Consider the following 15,666-nt stretch of genomic DNA (forward strand, 5'->3'; position numbering starts at 1 on the left):
TAAAATGAGATTGATTTACTGGAGAAGCCTAGACATGTTTTCAGAGACATTTTATTTTATTTTATTTTATTTTATTGCTTTTTGTTGCTTTGTTTTGTTTTAATTCAAATATCTTGAATTAATTTAAGATTTTTTTTTAATTATTCCAATTAGATTATTATTGTTGTAATCACGAGTACAATTTAACAAGGCTTATGCTTAAAACAAGACTAAACAGCCTGTAAAGTGAAAAGCATTAAATATAACAAGTCTTAATATTTCACACAAGTTTGCTTCAAGTAAGTTTAAATAGTTTGGATATTTATTATAATACTGTATATGTAAGGATATTTAAATATATTTCCTGGAAAACGAGACAAAAATAACCATTATTAATGTTGTTGTTATATTGTATTGGATTAATTTATTATTTTATTCAATTATTTTTATTTATTATTTACTCTTTATTTTAACGGTTTCTGAGCTTTTAACATTTTTAAAGATTTATTTCAAGTGTAAAACTGTATTTTATAATCATCCTCGTGTGGTTGTGTGGATGGCAAGAAACGTCTTAAAATGAGAACCGAATTGCTTTGCCGTACTGCTGCTTTGACACAGGCTCTGAGCTGACAGACACAGAGGATGTGACTGTGTTAATCTGGCTCTGGCACTCACTGAGGTGCTGGATAAAGCAGTTATGAGTTTAGAGGGGCACAAGATTTAAGACCTTTAGTGAGTCTTGGCCCAGGGCAGACGGCCGCTTATGAAACAAGCCATAAACAACTGACCTATGAGTCTAGAAAAACATGATCAATATTAAGGGAACACTTTCTTAGCTTATTCAACACTTCACTGTTAAGTTATTCACTGATTTTAGGAGCAGCGTATTAATTCTGTGCATCCTATGCGGGGTGTTCTTTGATACAGCTGGAAGTGCATTGTGGGATGCTCTTCAAAATGTGTTTCTGGAATTAAACTGATCCCGTCCAGTGTGAGATTAAATGTGGTTAGGTGAGAAAAGTCAGACAGTTTGCGATCTATAATCTCTTTAAATGTGCTAGAATGATATAGTATGTTGTTTTCATTTTGGCTTCTCCATTGGCTTTTGCATTATCTAAGAAAATAAGATGCTACCAACAAAACTTTATGATTCTCACCTGTTTTGTTCATCATGATAATTTTCATAAATAAACACAACCTTTATGAGTTTTGTAGCCTAAATACAATCTCCAGTAGTGAAAAGGTAAACGTTGGCTATAAACGCTCTACACCACAGTTGCATTCTTCGACGTAAACATCACTAAACTCTTTTAGTCTTGATTTAACTGAAAGTTTGAGTAAAAATAGTTTGCAAGAACAGGATTATAAACACAACGAAACTGTGAATGTGGACTAGTGAGTAGATACTAGAGTTTATCCATTCAGAGTGATGACTTGTTAGCAACCTCCTTTTAAAGTAAAAGCTTTAAAAAAAAATCACAAGTGGGTATTATTGATGTGTTTATGTTTGTATGTATTTATGTAGAATAAAATGCAAAAAAAATATTATGAGCTTGTATTAACCACAGACATTATTTAACCTAAAATCCATTTAGAACCCCTTATGATTTCAGGACGATAGAACCAGAAGTGCTAGAAAGCAGAACTCTGTGTATAAGCAGGTTGAAATGGACACAAGTCAGTATTTTTGTTAATAATCTCAGAAATAATTTCTCAAAGAATCATGTGTGCATCTCAGTTTAGAGGACAACGCTGAGAGCAGTTCTGTGTTTGACCATGTGACACACTGACATACTGTCAGTCTCTCAGTGCTTGTAAAACTCCAATTAGCAAAAGCCAAGTGCATCTACTGACTTACCAAACCATTCATTTGTTTAAACATTATGCAACTTTTCTGAATTTGTTATGTCTTTAACAAATATCACATTTTTAAAAAACGAAATTGGCCTTTATACTGAATTATGCTTGATCTATGTGATTAACATCCATGCTAATCTTCTTATTGAGCGTGCCATGAGGAAACACATGCCTCAGTCTCACTCCCCAAACTATATACTCACATCTAACCTGATAATAGTGACATGGACCTATCAAACTCTAAAAATAGATCGGGAGGCAGCTAAGCCAGGTGTTTTTTTATGATGTCTGCTCATGAGTCATGACGCAGGTGAAGTTGTAATCAGTTATGCAGTGTTGAAAAGACAAGGAAATGATTCAGCTAGAATATTCAAACAACACGTTGCTTAGTGCTGACTGGTAAGCTTATCCAGAGGAATCTGTGTAAGCTCCTAAAGACTCCCTCCCGCTGCTCACCTGACCTACACTGGACCACATGGGTGCCGCTCTGCTTAACCTTATGGAGTCTGGAGCATTGAATCAGATATTTTATTATGTAATACAGTAATATATAATCTTTTAAAGGAATAGTCTGTGTCCAGGTCAGATCGATAGCATTTTTGGCTTAATGTTAATTACCACTATATATATATATATATAGATAGATAGATAGATAGATAGATAGATAGATAGATAGATAGATAGATAGATAGATAGATAGATAGATAGATAGACAGACAGACCGGCAGGCAGGCAGGCAGGCAGACAGACAGACAGACAGACAGACAGACAGACAGATAGATAGATAGATAGATAGATAGTTTATCTTTTTTTAAAGCACTTAAGTATTCTGTTAAAAATCATTAGCACTGTAAAGCCATTTAAATCCATTTTTGCTGTCATTCTAGGTTTTTAGGGATCATGGTATTGCATTGTAATGGCAACAAAGCTGTAAATTTGGATATAAATTTACACAAAAAATACAATAAATTCAAATTAAACCTCACTGTTTGTCTTTTTATAATTCTGTTGAAATAAGTATTCACTTCCGAGGTAATTGTTTTATTGTGAACCCCGTTCTTTTCTTCTTAAAAGAAAAGGAAATATATATTTTAATAAATTTCTGTTGAAAATCAGCATTATTCCACAAATGCTGTAGATTGAGCTTAACTTGAAATGAACCCAGAAAATGGAATATATTTCTTTAATGCAAGTTATTCATTGATCATAAGATGGCTCAAAAAGCCCTTTCACACATACAGACTTTTCCGGAAAATTACCCGGTAATTGACCGCCGTAAAGAGATCATGTGTGAACAGGATCTTTTCAAAAATACCTGTAAATTCGTTCCGGCAATTTACCGGTATGAGAAGTTGTAACATTACCAGTAAATTGCCGGAATTCTGCTGTGTGTGAATGCAGAAGGAAAATTACCGGTATGAGCACGTATGAGTCCCGAACGTGTTGACGTAAGACGCCTACTCCGGGCCAATCATAACAATGTGATGCATTCACGCACTGTTTAAGAAAATAAAATAAATGTCATCCAACTGAAGCGACAGTGAAATTAAAGCACTTCACCTTATCTGGGCGGATGAAGAAATTTGTCGTCATCTGAGAGGAACTGTTAGTGATGCAATAACAGGACAAAGTCAGGTCATCAATAAACTGAAAACATTGTGTCTTAATATCTAAAAAAAACAACGTAGTGGAAGTATTTCTTGACTTTTGTGTTATGTATGTAATACTGCTTTCCCCCATTGTGTCTGCAGGTGGCACTGCCCCTTGTAATTATTAGTTGTGTTCCTTAAAGAAAAAATACAGAAGAAATTAAGTATCCCTGAGTGTTGGCTGTTATTTTGAACGTGGTTTAACCCCAAGTGTTTTATATGTTATGTCAGTGAAAAACATAACATAATTGGCGACGAGGTGGATTAAATTACCACGAAGCTACTACAGTGAATCGTGAGTAGTTAGGCGTAACAATACTACAATTTTTATTTTATTTTCGCTGCGTAGCTAAAGTGATCTAGGTTAGCTAGGATGATGGCTGCTACCATTGGCCACATGGAAGGTTTTGATGAAAGCGTCGAACCGTGGACCACATATATTGAAAGATTTGAACACTTCATTGAAGCTAATAGTATTGAGGCCGACAAGAAAGTTCCTGTGCTGCTCAGTGTGATTGGAGGAAAACATCTCGGTTACGTATGTAACCTTGGTTCCCTGAATAGGGAACGAGATGCTGCGGTGACGTCACCACGTATGGGAACACCTTCGGTGTGACGAATGTCTGAAGCCCTATACCATCCCGCCAATCTTATTGGCCAAATAGCGCGTGGCACCGCCCAGCATGCGTAAGCATATATATACCTGGTGCCGCGCGCCATTTACCTCAGATTTCATGACGAAGAAGAAAGCTATCAAGGTACGGCACGGCCAGAACCGCAGCATCTCGTTCCCTATTCAGGGAACCAAGGTTACATACGTAACCGAGATGTTCCCTTTCATAGGTCACTTCAATGCTGCGGTGACGTCACCACGTATGGGAACGCTATACCATCACGCCTGACGTACCTGATAGCTTGGATCCAAGGAAGCATCTGGTCAAGCGGAGAGAACCCGGGAGCCAGAAGCCATCCTCACATCCAGACTGTAAGACCTGATAAAAGTGCTCGGTGAGGACCAGCCTGCCGCAGCACAGATATCATCCATAGAAGATCCACTGAGAAAGGCTTGAGAAGAAGCCACTGCTCTCGTGGAATGACCTTTTACTCCTAAGGGCGAATCGAGCCCGCGCGCCTCATAGGCCAAGGAAATAGCCTGCACCAGCCAATGGGACATGCACTGTTTCGTAACTGCATGGCCTTATTCTTATGTCCAAAACAGACAAACAGCTGGTCAGACTCACGCCATGGGGCAGTACGATCCACATAAGTCTTTAACGCTCTACAGGGCAAAGACTTAGATCCCCAGACTCCGCCGCAGCAGGAGAAAAAGCCTCCAGGACCACCTGCTGAAAGCGAAAGGGATAGATGCGACCTAGGGACATAATTAGGCCTTGGTCGCAACAACACTTCCACAGAGTCTGTGCTGTAAAAGTCAGGATTTATCCGGAACAATTCCAAGGGCTCAAACAGATGCCCTGATAAACCATGCAACACAATGGAAAAACCCATGAAGGGACCCGCACGGGGCGGAAAGGCCTCAGCCGTCGCGCACCCTGTATGAAGGAGAAACAGTGGATGACGGCCCACTGAGGCACCATTTATATATTCGTGGTAAGCTGAATGGCTGCCACGTAAACCTTAGGGTAGCTGGTGTCACTCCATCCAAAAAACGTTCCTGAAGGAACTCCAGTACTGACGCCACTGGGCAGTAAACTGGATCCATATTATGAGTTTCACACCAGGCCGTAAACAGTCTCCACTTGAAAGCATATAAGCGTCTCGTAGAAGCTGCTCTAGAATTAAGTATAGTCTCTGTAGTTTCAGCAGAAAGACCGGGACATATGAACTCACTCTGCTCAGAGGCCACGCCCGCAGATTCCATAGATCTGGCCTCGGGTGCCAAATCAGTCCCTGTGCTTGTGATAATAAATCCTGTCTGAGGGGAATCTCCCATGGAGAGCCCGCTAACAGATTGATCAGATCCACAAACCACGGCTGTGTGTGTGCCACCGCGGAGCCACCAGCAGCAGCTGTTCCACCCTGTCCACCCGTATTCTGCGTAATATCGCCGAAATCAGACAGATTGGGGGAAAACGCATACAAACTGGTCCTGGGCCAGTTGTGGGCTAATGCATCTAAGCCCAGGGGTGCTGGAGGGCATAGGGAGAACCAAAGCGGGTAATGCGCAGTCGTGTTTGACGCAAACAATTCCACTTCGCTTCCCCGAAAATCTGCCATAGGAGACTCACCAATTGGGGGTGCAATCCCCACTCCGCTTGCTCCAGAGTCTGCCTGGATAGCAAATTCGCTCCAAAGTCCAACGTCCGGGGACATGAACAGCTCGGATCGATAGAATTTAGTTCTGAAAACAAAGAACATGTTTCGCCAGCCTGCACAGGGGGCGAGAGAATAATCCTCTCTGATGATTCAGGTATGACACAACCGCTGTGTTGTCTGATCTGAGCAGCACATGACGGCCGATCAGCAGATTCAAGAAATACTGGAGAGCCAGAAAAACAGCCAGTAATTTCAACCTGTTTATGTGCCAACTCCCTTGACAAACAGCTCCCCAGTCGGTCAAAGACGCATCCGTCGTGACAGTCTCTCGGGAAGCGCAAATCCCCGGCCGGACTCCGGTCAGGAGAATTCAGTCAGGAGAATTCGGTTGACATACATATTTTTAAGCGACATCACACATCGCCGTGTCACCGGAATCGTCCGATGCGGAGACAACGGGGTGAATGATTCAGCACAAGATCCCCATGAGAGTGTGCTTGAGTCTGCGATTGCGCTAAACACCAGCTAATCGCCTAAAATAGTTCAAACACGAACGCCCTGGTGCCGCAACGGGGCCAGAGATCCACCCATGCATTTTGAGAAATACTAATACGCTTTGCTCTCTAAAGCGAATCTGAGGAACTTCCTGAGTGCAAGATTCAGATGGTGTAAACCCAGAATGGGTCGTAATCCGTCAGTGGGTTTTTTGTTTTGTTTTTTTTTACCACAAAATGACGGCTGTAAAAAACCCCGCCTCCATCTGAGAGGGGTGTACTTCCTCTATAGCCCCTTTGCTCAGCAGAGTTGACATCTCCTGTCGCAGCACCGCTATTTCCATCGGCTTCGCCACCGTGGAAAGAATTCTGCAGAAAGGAGGCGGGCCTTATTGAAACTGAATGGTGTATCCATGACAAATCGTGCGTAACACCCATAGAGAAATGTCGGGCAAGCGTTCACACACGGCCGAGACCATACTAGCGGTCTCAAAATTTCCGCTTCCTGCAACGCTGTCATACATGTTAAAATATCCGGGCACGAAAAGCTCGTGGCGTTCGTGCACAGGGGAAGTGTATGTATAAGAGCCATTGCGTCTCGTTGTGTATAATCCTGAAACGTGTCCACGGCAGGAATTAGGCCAACAGATTGAACATCGGGCTTTGCCGCTAGCGAAAAACGGCGGCTGTGCGAGCCGTCATAAATGGGTCGTCTGTGCAGGACCCTTGAATCGCCCCTCGAATTCTGAAAGCTGGATTGCGCAGAGTGTCTGAGGGAACGTTTGGCCTTACAGCTCAATCCAATGCTGCTCGAAGCACCGTTTGCTGCGAGGCAAACAATGTAGAATGTGGGGACTGCAGTGAGAGGGTTAGATGTGCATAGCAATCCAACAGCACTCTCTGTTGGAGGGCACAGTCCCTGGCAAGTATTAAGGAAAACGCATGCGTCAAACTCGCTGCGTTTCGTTGTGTATAATCCTGAAGCGTATCCACGGCAGGATTTAATCCAACAAGATAAACATTGGGCCACGCTGCTAGCGAGAACGCGGCAGCTGTGTGAGCCGTCATACACTGGCCATCTTTGCCAGCCTCCGCGCCGTCCCTCAAACTCTGAAGGCTGGATTGTGCAGAGTGTCTGAGGGGGCGCGCGAATGAGAGCTCAGTTCAATGACGCTCGAGGTGCCTTTGCTGCGAGACAGTCAATGTTAGAGAACATGAAGGAAAACGCATGCATCAAACTCGCTGCGTTTCGTTGTGTATAATCCTGAAGCGTATCCACGGCAGGATTTAATCCAACAAGATAAACATTGGGCCACGCTGCTAGCGAGAACGCGGCAGCTGTGCGAGCCGTCATACACTGGCCATCTTTGCCAGCCTCCGCGCCGTCCCTCAAACTCTGAAGGCTGGATTGTGCAGAGTGTCTGAGGGGGCGCGCGAATGATAGCTCCGTTCAATGACGCTCGAGGTGCCTTTGCTGCGAGACAGTCAATGTTAGAGAACATGAAGGAAACGCATGCATCAAACTCGCTGCGTTTCGTTGTGTATAATCCTGAAGCGTATCCACGGCAGGATTTAATCCAACAAGATGAACATCGGGCCACGCCGCTAGCGAGAACGCGGCGGCTGTGTGAACCGTCATACACTGGCCATCTTTGCCAGCCTCCGCGCCGTCCCTCAAACTCTGAAGACTGGATTGTGCAGAGTGTCTGAGGGTGCGCGCGAATGATAGCTCAGTTAAATGACGCTCGAGGAGCCTTTGCTGTGAGACAGTCAAATGTTAGAGTGTGGAAACTGCAGTGAGAGGCTTAGATGTGCATTAGCAGTCCAACAGCGCTCTCTGGAGGCGGGCACAGTCCTAAGCAAACATGAAGGAAAAACGCATGCGTCACATTCGCTGCGTTTCGTTGTGTATAATCCTGAAGCGTATCCACGGCAGGATTTAATCCAACAAGATAAACATCGGGCCACGCGCTAGCGAGAACGCGGCGGCTGTGTGAACCGTCATACGCTGGCCATCTTTGCCAGCCTCCGCGCCGTCCCTCAAACTCTGAAGACTGGATTGTGCAGAGTGTCTGAGGGGGCGCGCGAATGATAGCTCAGTTCAATGACGCTCGAGGTGCCCTTGCTGCGAGACAGTCAAAGTTAGAGTATGGGGACTGCAGTGAGAAGGTAGATGTGCATTAGCAGTCTAACAGCGCTCTCAGTGAAGGGCATAGTCCCTGGCATATTAACATGAAGAAAAGCGTGTGCGTCAACTCGCTGCGTTTCGTTGTATATAATCCTGAAGCGTATCCACGGCAGGATTCAATCCAACAAGATAACATCGGGCCAAGCCGCTAGCGAAAACGCGGCGGCTGTGTGAGCCGTAATCCACCATTTGAAGAGCAAAACTGTTGATTAACGCGCTCGAGTGGGGGAGAGCGAGCACATGGAACTCCAGTGCATCACTGTATTCATATTCAAGCCGCACATATCGCCCCTAACCAACACCTCGTGCGGGGCCTCGGCGACCGCAGAAGCGAAACGGTGGGGGTTAGACGCGAGGCGACTTAAGAAATACACTCCAGAGCGCGGATACTTCCTAATGGCGTTAGTGCACAGGGGAAGTGTATGCATATTTTACTGTAGCCATAGGCTATCAAGGAGAGAACCTGTAGAGAGGCTGCAACGAACCTCTCATAAGTGCCTCCTCGTGATAACCCATCATACGGCTCCTACCTTTCGTTGACTCATCGCGTCCGCGGAGAGGAGTATACTGCTCGTAGATGATCGCTGAGAACGCGAGATAATAGGGCACAGAAGATTCGCTTCGTACTGAAGGAATGAAATCTGAGGTAAATGGCGCGCGGCACCAGGTATATATATGCTTACGCATGCTGGGCGGTGCCACGCGCTATTTGGCCAATAAGATTGGCGGGATGGTATAGGGCTTCAGACATTCGTCACACCGAAGGTGTTCCCATACGTGGTGACGTCACCGCAGCATCGAAGTGACCTATGAAAGGGAAACATATGGACTACTCCGAAGTCTGATCGCGCCGGACAAACCGAGAGAGAAAAGCTTCAAGCACATCACAGACACACTACAGCAGCACTTCTCTCCGAAGCCCCTGGTCATCGCGGAGCGTTTTCGTTTCCATCGGCGGAATCAGGAGGAGAGTGGTCATTGAGTCGGGATTGAGTCGGTGACACAATATGTTGCAGTGCTTAGAGGATTGTCAGAACACTGTGAATTTGGGGGACATTTGGATGATGCACTTCGCGATAGATTTGTATGTGCTTGAAGAGTGAGGCTACTCAAAAGCGCTTGTTGACTGAGTCTACGCTGACGTTTCAGAGAGCGGTAGAGTTGGCGGTCTCCATGGAAACAGCGTCACGCGAAGCACACCAACTCAGCGGATCACTGACGGTAAATGCAAGTCTTTATCAAAGAGTCAGACTGCAAACAAATGCAAACGATGTGGGAAGAATAACCATAGTGATGATGACTGTTGGTTTAAAGACAAAAACTGTAATGCTTGTGGAAAAAAGGGCCATATCAGTCGCGTTTGCAGGAAAAGTAACTTTAATGATGACAGAAAAACAAAGACTGGAAACACAGCAAAAGCTGCACGGCCAATGAAAGCATTTAAGCAGAAAGGCTATATAAAAAAAGAAATGTACACCGCCTTGATGCTGATTTAGTGTCCAATGATGATGACACAGACTCTGATTTAGCTCTGTATAAACTGTCACAGCCAGGAGAAAAGTCCAGTATCACTGTGAAACCAGAAATTGAAGGCATGTCACTGGAAATGGAACTGGACACGGGCGCAGCAGTGTCATTGATTTCAACAGAGACTTATGAGCGAATTTTGAAACACCTGCCCCTATGCTCAACGGACATTGTTCTTCGAACATACACTGGGCAAGCATTGCGTCCTGAAGGTGTAATCCATGTACATGTAAAAATGGGCAAGCAGACAGCTGTTCTTCCATTGTATGTCGTGCAGGGGGACTATCCACCACTCTATGGCAGAGAGTGGTTGCGTCAGATCAAACTGAACTGGAAAGAAATAAAAACAGTCAAATTGAAGACGCTAGAAGCTGTGCTGCAGAAACATGCCACTATTTTCTCTAAACAGTTGGGAGAAATGAAGAACATCAAAGCTAAAATAACATTGAAATCTGAACACAAACCCAAGTTTTGCCAGCCCAGAGTCGTTCCGTATGCTCTTCGTCCAAAAGTCGAAGTGGAGCTGAACCGTCTCGCTGAAATTGGAGTATTGTCACCGGTAGAGTACAGTGAATGGGCTACTCCAATAGTCCCTGTTGTAAAGAAAAATGGAGATGTGCGCATCTGTGGTGACTTTAAGGTGACGGTAAACCCTGTCTTACAAATTGAACACTATCCATTACCGCGCATTGAGGACCTATTCGCTTCATTAGCGGGAGGACAATGTTTCAGCAAATTGGACTTGTCACATGCTTACCTTCAAATGAGGGTCGAGGAGGAATCTAGGAAGTTCCTCACAATTTCCACACAGAAAGGGCTATTTCAGTACAATCGCCTTCCGTTCGGGATTGCTTCGGCGCCAGCCATATTCCAGAGAGCTATGGACCAAATATTACAAGGTCTGCCTAATGTCCATTGTTACCTGGATGACATTCTGGTTACCGGGCGGACTGAAGCTGAACACCTGGAAAACCTGGATGTAGTCCTTGGACGACTGGAGCAGTTTGGCTTGCATGCTGAAAAAGGGAAATGTGACTTCTTCAAGGACTCACTGGAATACCTGGGTCACATAATTGATGCAGAAGGTTTGCACAAGTCACCTAAAAAAGTAAGTGCAATTGTCAATGCGCCAATTCCATCAAACATCACACAGCTGAGATCATTTCTCGGCCTGTTAAACTATTACGGGAGATTCATACCCAATCTGGCAAACATAGCAAATCCTTTGAACGTCCTGCTGTGTAAAGGAAAACGCTGGCAGTGGTCTGCAGAGTGCGATGCTGCATTCAAAAAGGCTAAAGAACAACTGGTGTCACAAAATGTCTTGACACACTATGACCCTCAGAACGCCATTCGGCTTGCATGCGACGCATCACCTTATGGCATTGGTGCCTTCATTTCCCACATGCTACCCAACGGTGAAGAAAAGCCAATAGCCTTCGCGTCACGCACACTTAGCAAGGCAGAACAGAATTATGCACAGATTGAGCGCGAGGCTCTGGCCATAGTATTTGGCGTCAGAAAATTCCACCAGTATCTCTACGGACGGAAATTCACGCTTTTCACAGATCACCGCCCTTTAACTACAATCTTTGGGCTGCAAAAAGGAATTCCGTCTATGGCGGCTGCGCGGATGCAAAGGTGGGCATTACTTTTGTCTGCGCACAACTATACAATAGAGTACAAAAGAGCTGAGCATCATGCAAATGCCGATGGTCTTTCCCGTCTGCCGTTACAAGTAGAGCACAGTGAGAAAAAGGATGCTGTAGAGCTGTTTTACCTCGGACAGATGGAGAAACTCCCTGTCAGTGCCACTGATATCCGACGTGAGACTATGAGTGACCCAACCTTGTCTAAAGTCGTCGAAATGGTCATTAAAGGGACTCAAGCTGTCAACCTGACTAATAATAAAGAGCTCTCACCTTTCATCTCCAGACACAATGAGCTGTCCGTCCAACACGGGTGCTTAATGCGGGGCATGAGAGTCGTTGTTCCCCACAAGCTGCGGAAAAGAGTACTGGAGGAACTGCACACTGGCCATCCAGGAATTGTCCGAATGAAAGCCATTGCTCGCAGTTATGTGTGGTGGCCTGGTATTGATGCTGACATTGAACTGTGTGTGAAAATGTGTCAGTCATGTCAACAAATACAGAAAATGCCATCCCAAGCACCCCTCCACCCATGGGAGTGGCCAAGCAAACCATGGGAACGCATACATGTAGATTTTGCTGGGCCATGTGAGGGTCACATGTACCTAGTCGTGGTTGACGCACATTCGAAGTGGCCTGAGGTGCAGTTGATGACATCAACAACTGCAGGGAGAACAATTGAAGTTTTGCGGAATTTCTTCAGCCATTATGGACTGCCTGAAGTCCTGGTGAGTGATAATGGACCACAATTTGTCTCTCAGGAGTTTGTAACTTTCCTGAAGACCAACCATGTGAAACATATCCGTTCCGCCCCATATCATCCAGCAACCAATGGGCAGGCTGAAAGGTTTGTTCAGTCTCTAAAACATGCACTGAAGACGTCTAAGGGCTCTTTTACTCTTCAGAGACGGCTGGAAACATTCTTGCTGACTTACCGTAACACACCACATCCGACGACAAGAGAGTCCCCGTCCTTGTTGTTTTTGGGACGACAACTGCGCACACGTCTGGATGCCTTGAAACCCAGTGTGTCAACTGCCGTGCGACTCTCACAGACCTCCCAGGTCCTCCGCCGAGCTGGTCGTTCGAAGCCAAGACAGTTTGAAGTCGGTGATGCTGTGCTGGCTCGTGATTACAGAGGGAGAGAAAGATGGACATCAGGTGTGGTGACGGCTCAGAGTGGTCCAGTATCTTATACTGTGGATGTAGGAGCTTCTGCAGAATGGCGACGCCATGCTGATCAACTCTTGTCCATTCCAAATCAAACAGCTGAAACTCAGGTGACACAACCACCTGACATCAGTGATGTGTCTGTTCCTGTACAAACGTCTGTAAATGACACTTTTTCAGCACCACCAACAAAGGAACAAGATGTTAACAATGACACATCAGCAGAGTCTCAGATAAACCATCGCAAACTCAACATTCCATCAGTGCATGTCAGACGTTATCCAGCCAGAGTGATTAAACCGCCCAACCGTCTGACATTATAGAGCCATGAGAAACCTCTGCTCGACATAAATGTAATTAGTTATGTTAGTGAGCCTGTTCTGACATGGGGCAGAATAATCCCCGAACTGGCTCGAGGCAAGAGGCAGTCTACCCTCTACCTCTAGAGTAAAAATAAATAAATGCATCATTTTTGTGTAGCTGAGAATGCATTGTTTTCTTTGTTTCTTGATTAAGAGGGGAGGAAATGTTATGTATGTAATACTGCTTTCCCCCATTGTGTCTGCAGGTGGCACTGCCCCTTGTAATTATTAGTTATGTTCCTTAAAGAATAAATACAGAAGAAATTAAGTATCCCTGAGTGTTGGCTGTTATTTTGAACGTGGTTTAACCCCAAGTGTTTTATATGTTATGTCAGTGAAAAACATAACATTTTGTCAATCTATTTGGGGATCCTGCTACTCCACAATTCATGTAGCTCTAAACCACGGGATCTCAACCCACGGCACGTCATGAAATCACACGAACACAATTTATAAAAAAAAAAAAATAACTTTAAGTTTTAAAACTTATTTTAGTTTTTACATGGGGAAAAACACACAGGGTAGCCTACAAACGAGAAGTCGGAGCAGTGAAGAAGAGTGCTGGACATTCGGCATCAACTTTCGGTTTGCCCCGCAACTCACTTGAAGATGTTCGGTCTGTCTTTTTTTCCTATTCTACCAAAACAGCTTATACTGTTTCAGCTATTAAAATAGTTCAGTTTTGTATGTTTGGAGCAGTTTTTGATCGTTAAACAGGCCTATAAGGCTACGTTCACACTGCAGGCTGAAATGACCCAATTCCCAATTTTTTTGCCCCTATGCGACCTGTATCTGATCTTTTCATGACAGTCTAAATGACACAGATCCGATCTTTTCAAATGCGACCCAGGCCACTTGGGTATGTGGTCCTAAATCCAATACGTAAAAGAATCCGATCTTTTGAAATGCGACCTCTGTCTGAACGGCCAGGTCACATGTATCCGACCCGAACATCATTGATACGCTACAAACGTCATAATTCTGCGTTGAAGTAGGCGTGAATGAGAAGATAAACAACAACCATGGCGGACGATGCTGCTTAAATAACTTTAATACTGCTAAATGAGCTCCGCTGTTGACATCCATGTTTAGCTTCTTCCGCAAACAACGAGTGACGTCGTTGGCCGTTGAGTACTCTTCTTCGCATGCGGATCACTTCTGGGTCATTTCACGTTCACACAGGAGATCACAAAAGGTCGCATTTAATTGTGAACGGCCTTGCAAAAAAATCAAATTTAAAAAAAAAATCGGAATTGAGCATTAAGCCCTGCAGTGTGAACGTAGCCCATGTTTTGTTTTTAAAGCAACAAGCGGCCAGCACAGAGAGAGAGAGAGCTGATCCATGTTTGATCAGTTTAGCCTTCTCAAATCATCACGAATTGTCTAAAATAAAATCTAAAGATATAAAACAGTTCAAGCATGTAAGGATGTTTTAACGTTAAACCCCGATACATGTGCACATATTGAATATTTTGTGCGGAGAGTGCAAGATAAAGCACGCTTTTTTTGGGATATATAGGTGACAGTGTGATAATAATATAAAATAAAGAAATATAAAATAAAGAAATATAAGCTTTCTGCCGTCTCGTCTTGAACAGGAGCGCTTACAAAGCTTTAAATTACTACTTAACGAAATAATAAAACAAAAAAACAACAAAAAATATCAATACAATCATAATCCGTATGAAGGCGCGTCTAATGAGGAGATGATGAGTCAGGCAACTTCATCCTTAGGGACACAAGACTCAAATATATTTTTACTATTTCCCTCTGTCACATTCATGGTAATTACTTTTATCCGGTGCTTTGCAACATCTTTTGAACTCAATTTGAACGCAGAACTGTTTATCTGCGCTGATAGACTATTTGATATGAATTTGTCATACATGTCTTACAGACTGCAGTTTACAATCGCAACTTCATTGTGCTGTTACTCCTTAAGACGAATTTCACTAAATTGGTCAGCCCGACAGCATCGGGTGTTTTATTAATGGTGAGTATAATTATTTAAACCAGTCGTCTTACGATGTCTCCATAACAAAAGCAGTTGCATGAATACTAAAGTTTGAAAGAAAAATGAAACCATCAACAGAAATACTGACCACGTTTACCCTCCATGTTTAAAAATAGAAGCACAGCTGTCTAGAGGTTTGTGACGTCACAGAATTTACCGGTATTTTGGAATGGATGTGTGAATGGTGCTTTTCCAGAAAAAAGACGAAATGTCGTTGACTGTGTGAACAGCGCATTTTTGAATTTACCGGTAAAGTCGTTCCGGTAATTTTACGGCAATTTACTGGTATTACTGTGTGAAAGAGGCTAAAGATCAACAAGGGCTTGAAGTTTCTGAGGTTTTGAGATCTGATTATTCCTACTGTATATTGATCAGACATTTGAAAAGCCTTCAGTGGCTGACAAAACCCTGCCAATAAAAGGGAAAGGGAATACAGTTATTCTTGAACATTAGCACTCAATCATGGTGGTGAAAACTTTAGAGATGAGTCTATGTGGGGT

The 15,666-nt window shown here is 43.9% G+C and overlaps 1 protein-coding gene across 1 annotated transcript; it reads left to right on the forward strand.

The window, feature by feature from the left end:
* The first annotated feature begins 10,836 nt into the window (after positions 1–10,836).
* LOC132130303 (uncharacterized protein K02A2.6-like) lies at positions 10,837–13,113 on the forward strand. Its single transcript, XM_059541989.1, has one exon. The coding sequence runs from the start codon at positions 10,852–10,854 to the stop codon at positions 13,111–13,113; it is 2,262 nt and encodes a 753-aa protein (XP_059397972.1). The 5' UTR covers positions 10,837–10,851.
* Positions 13,114–15,666: the final 2,553 nt, after the last annotated feature.

This window comes from Carassius carassius, chromosome 47 (genome assembly GCF_963082965.1).
Source record: "Carassius carassius chromosome 47, fCarCar2.1, whole genome shotgun sequence".
Lineage (NCBI taxonomy): Eukaryota > Metazoa > Chordata > Actinopteri > Cypriniformes > Cyprinidae > Carassius > Carassius carassius.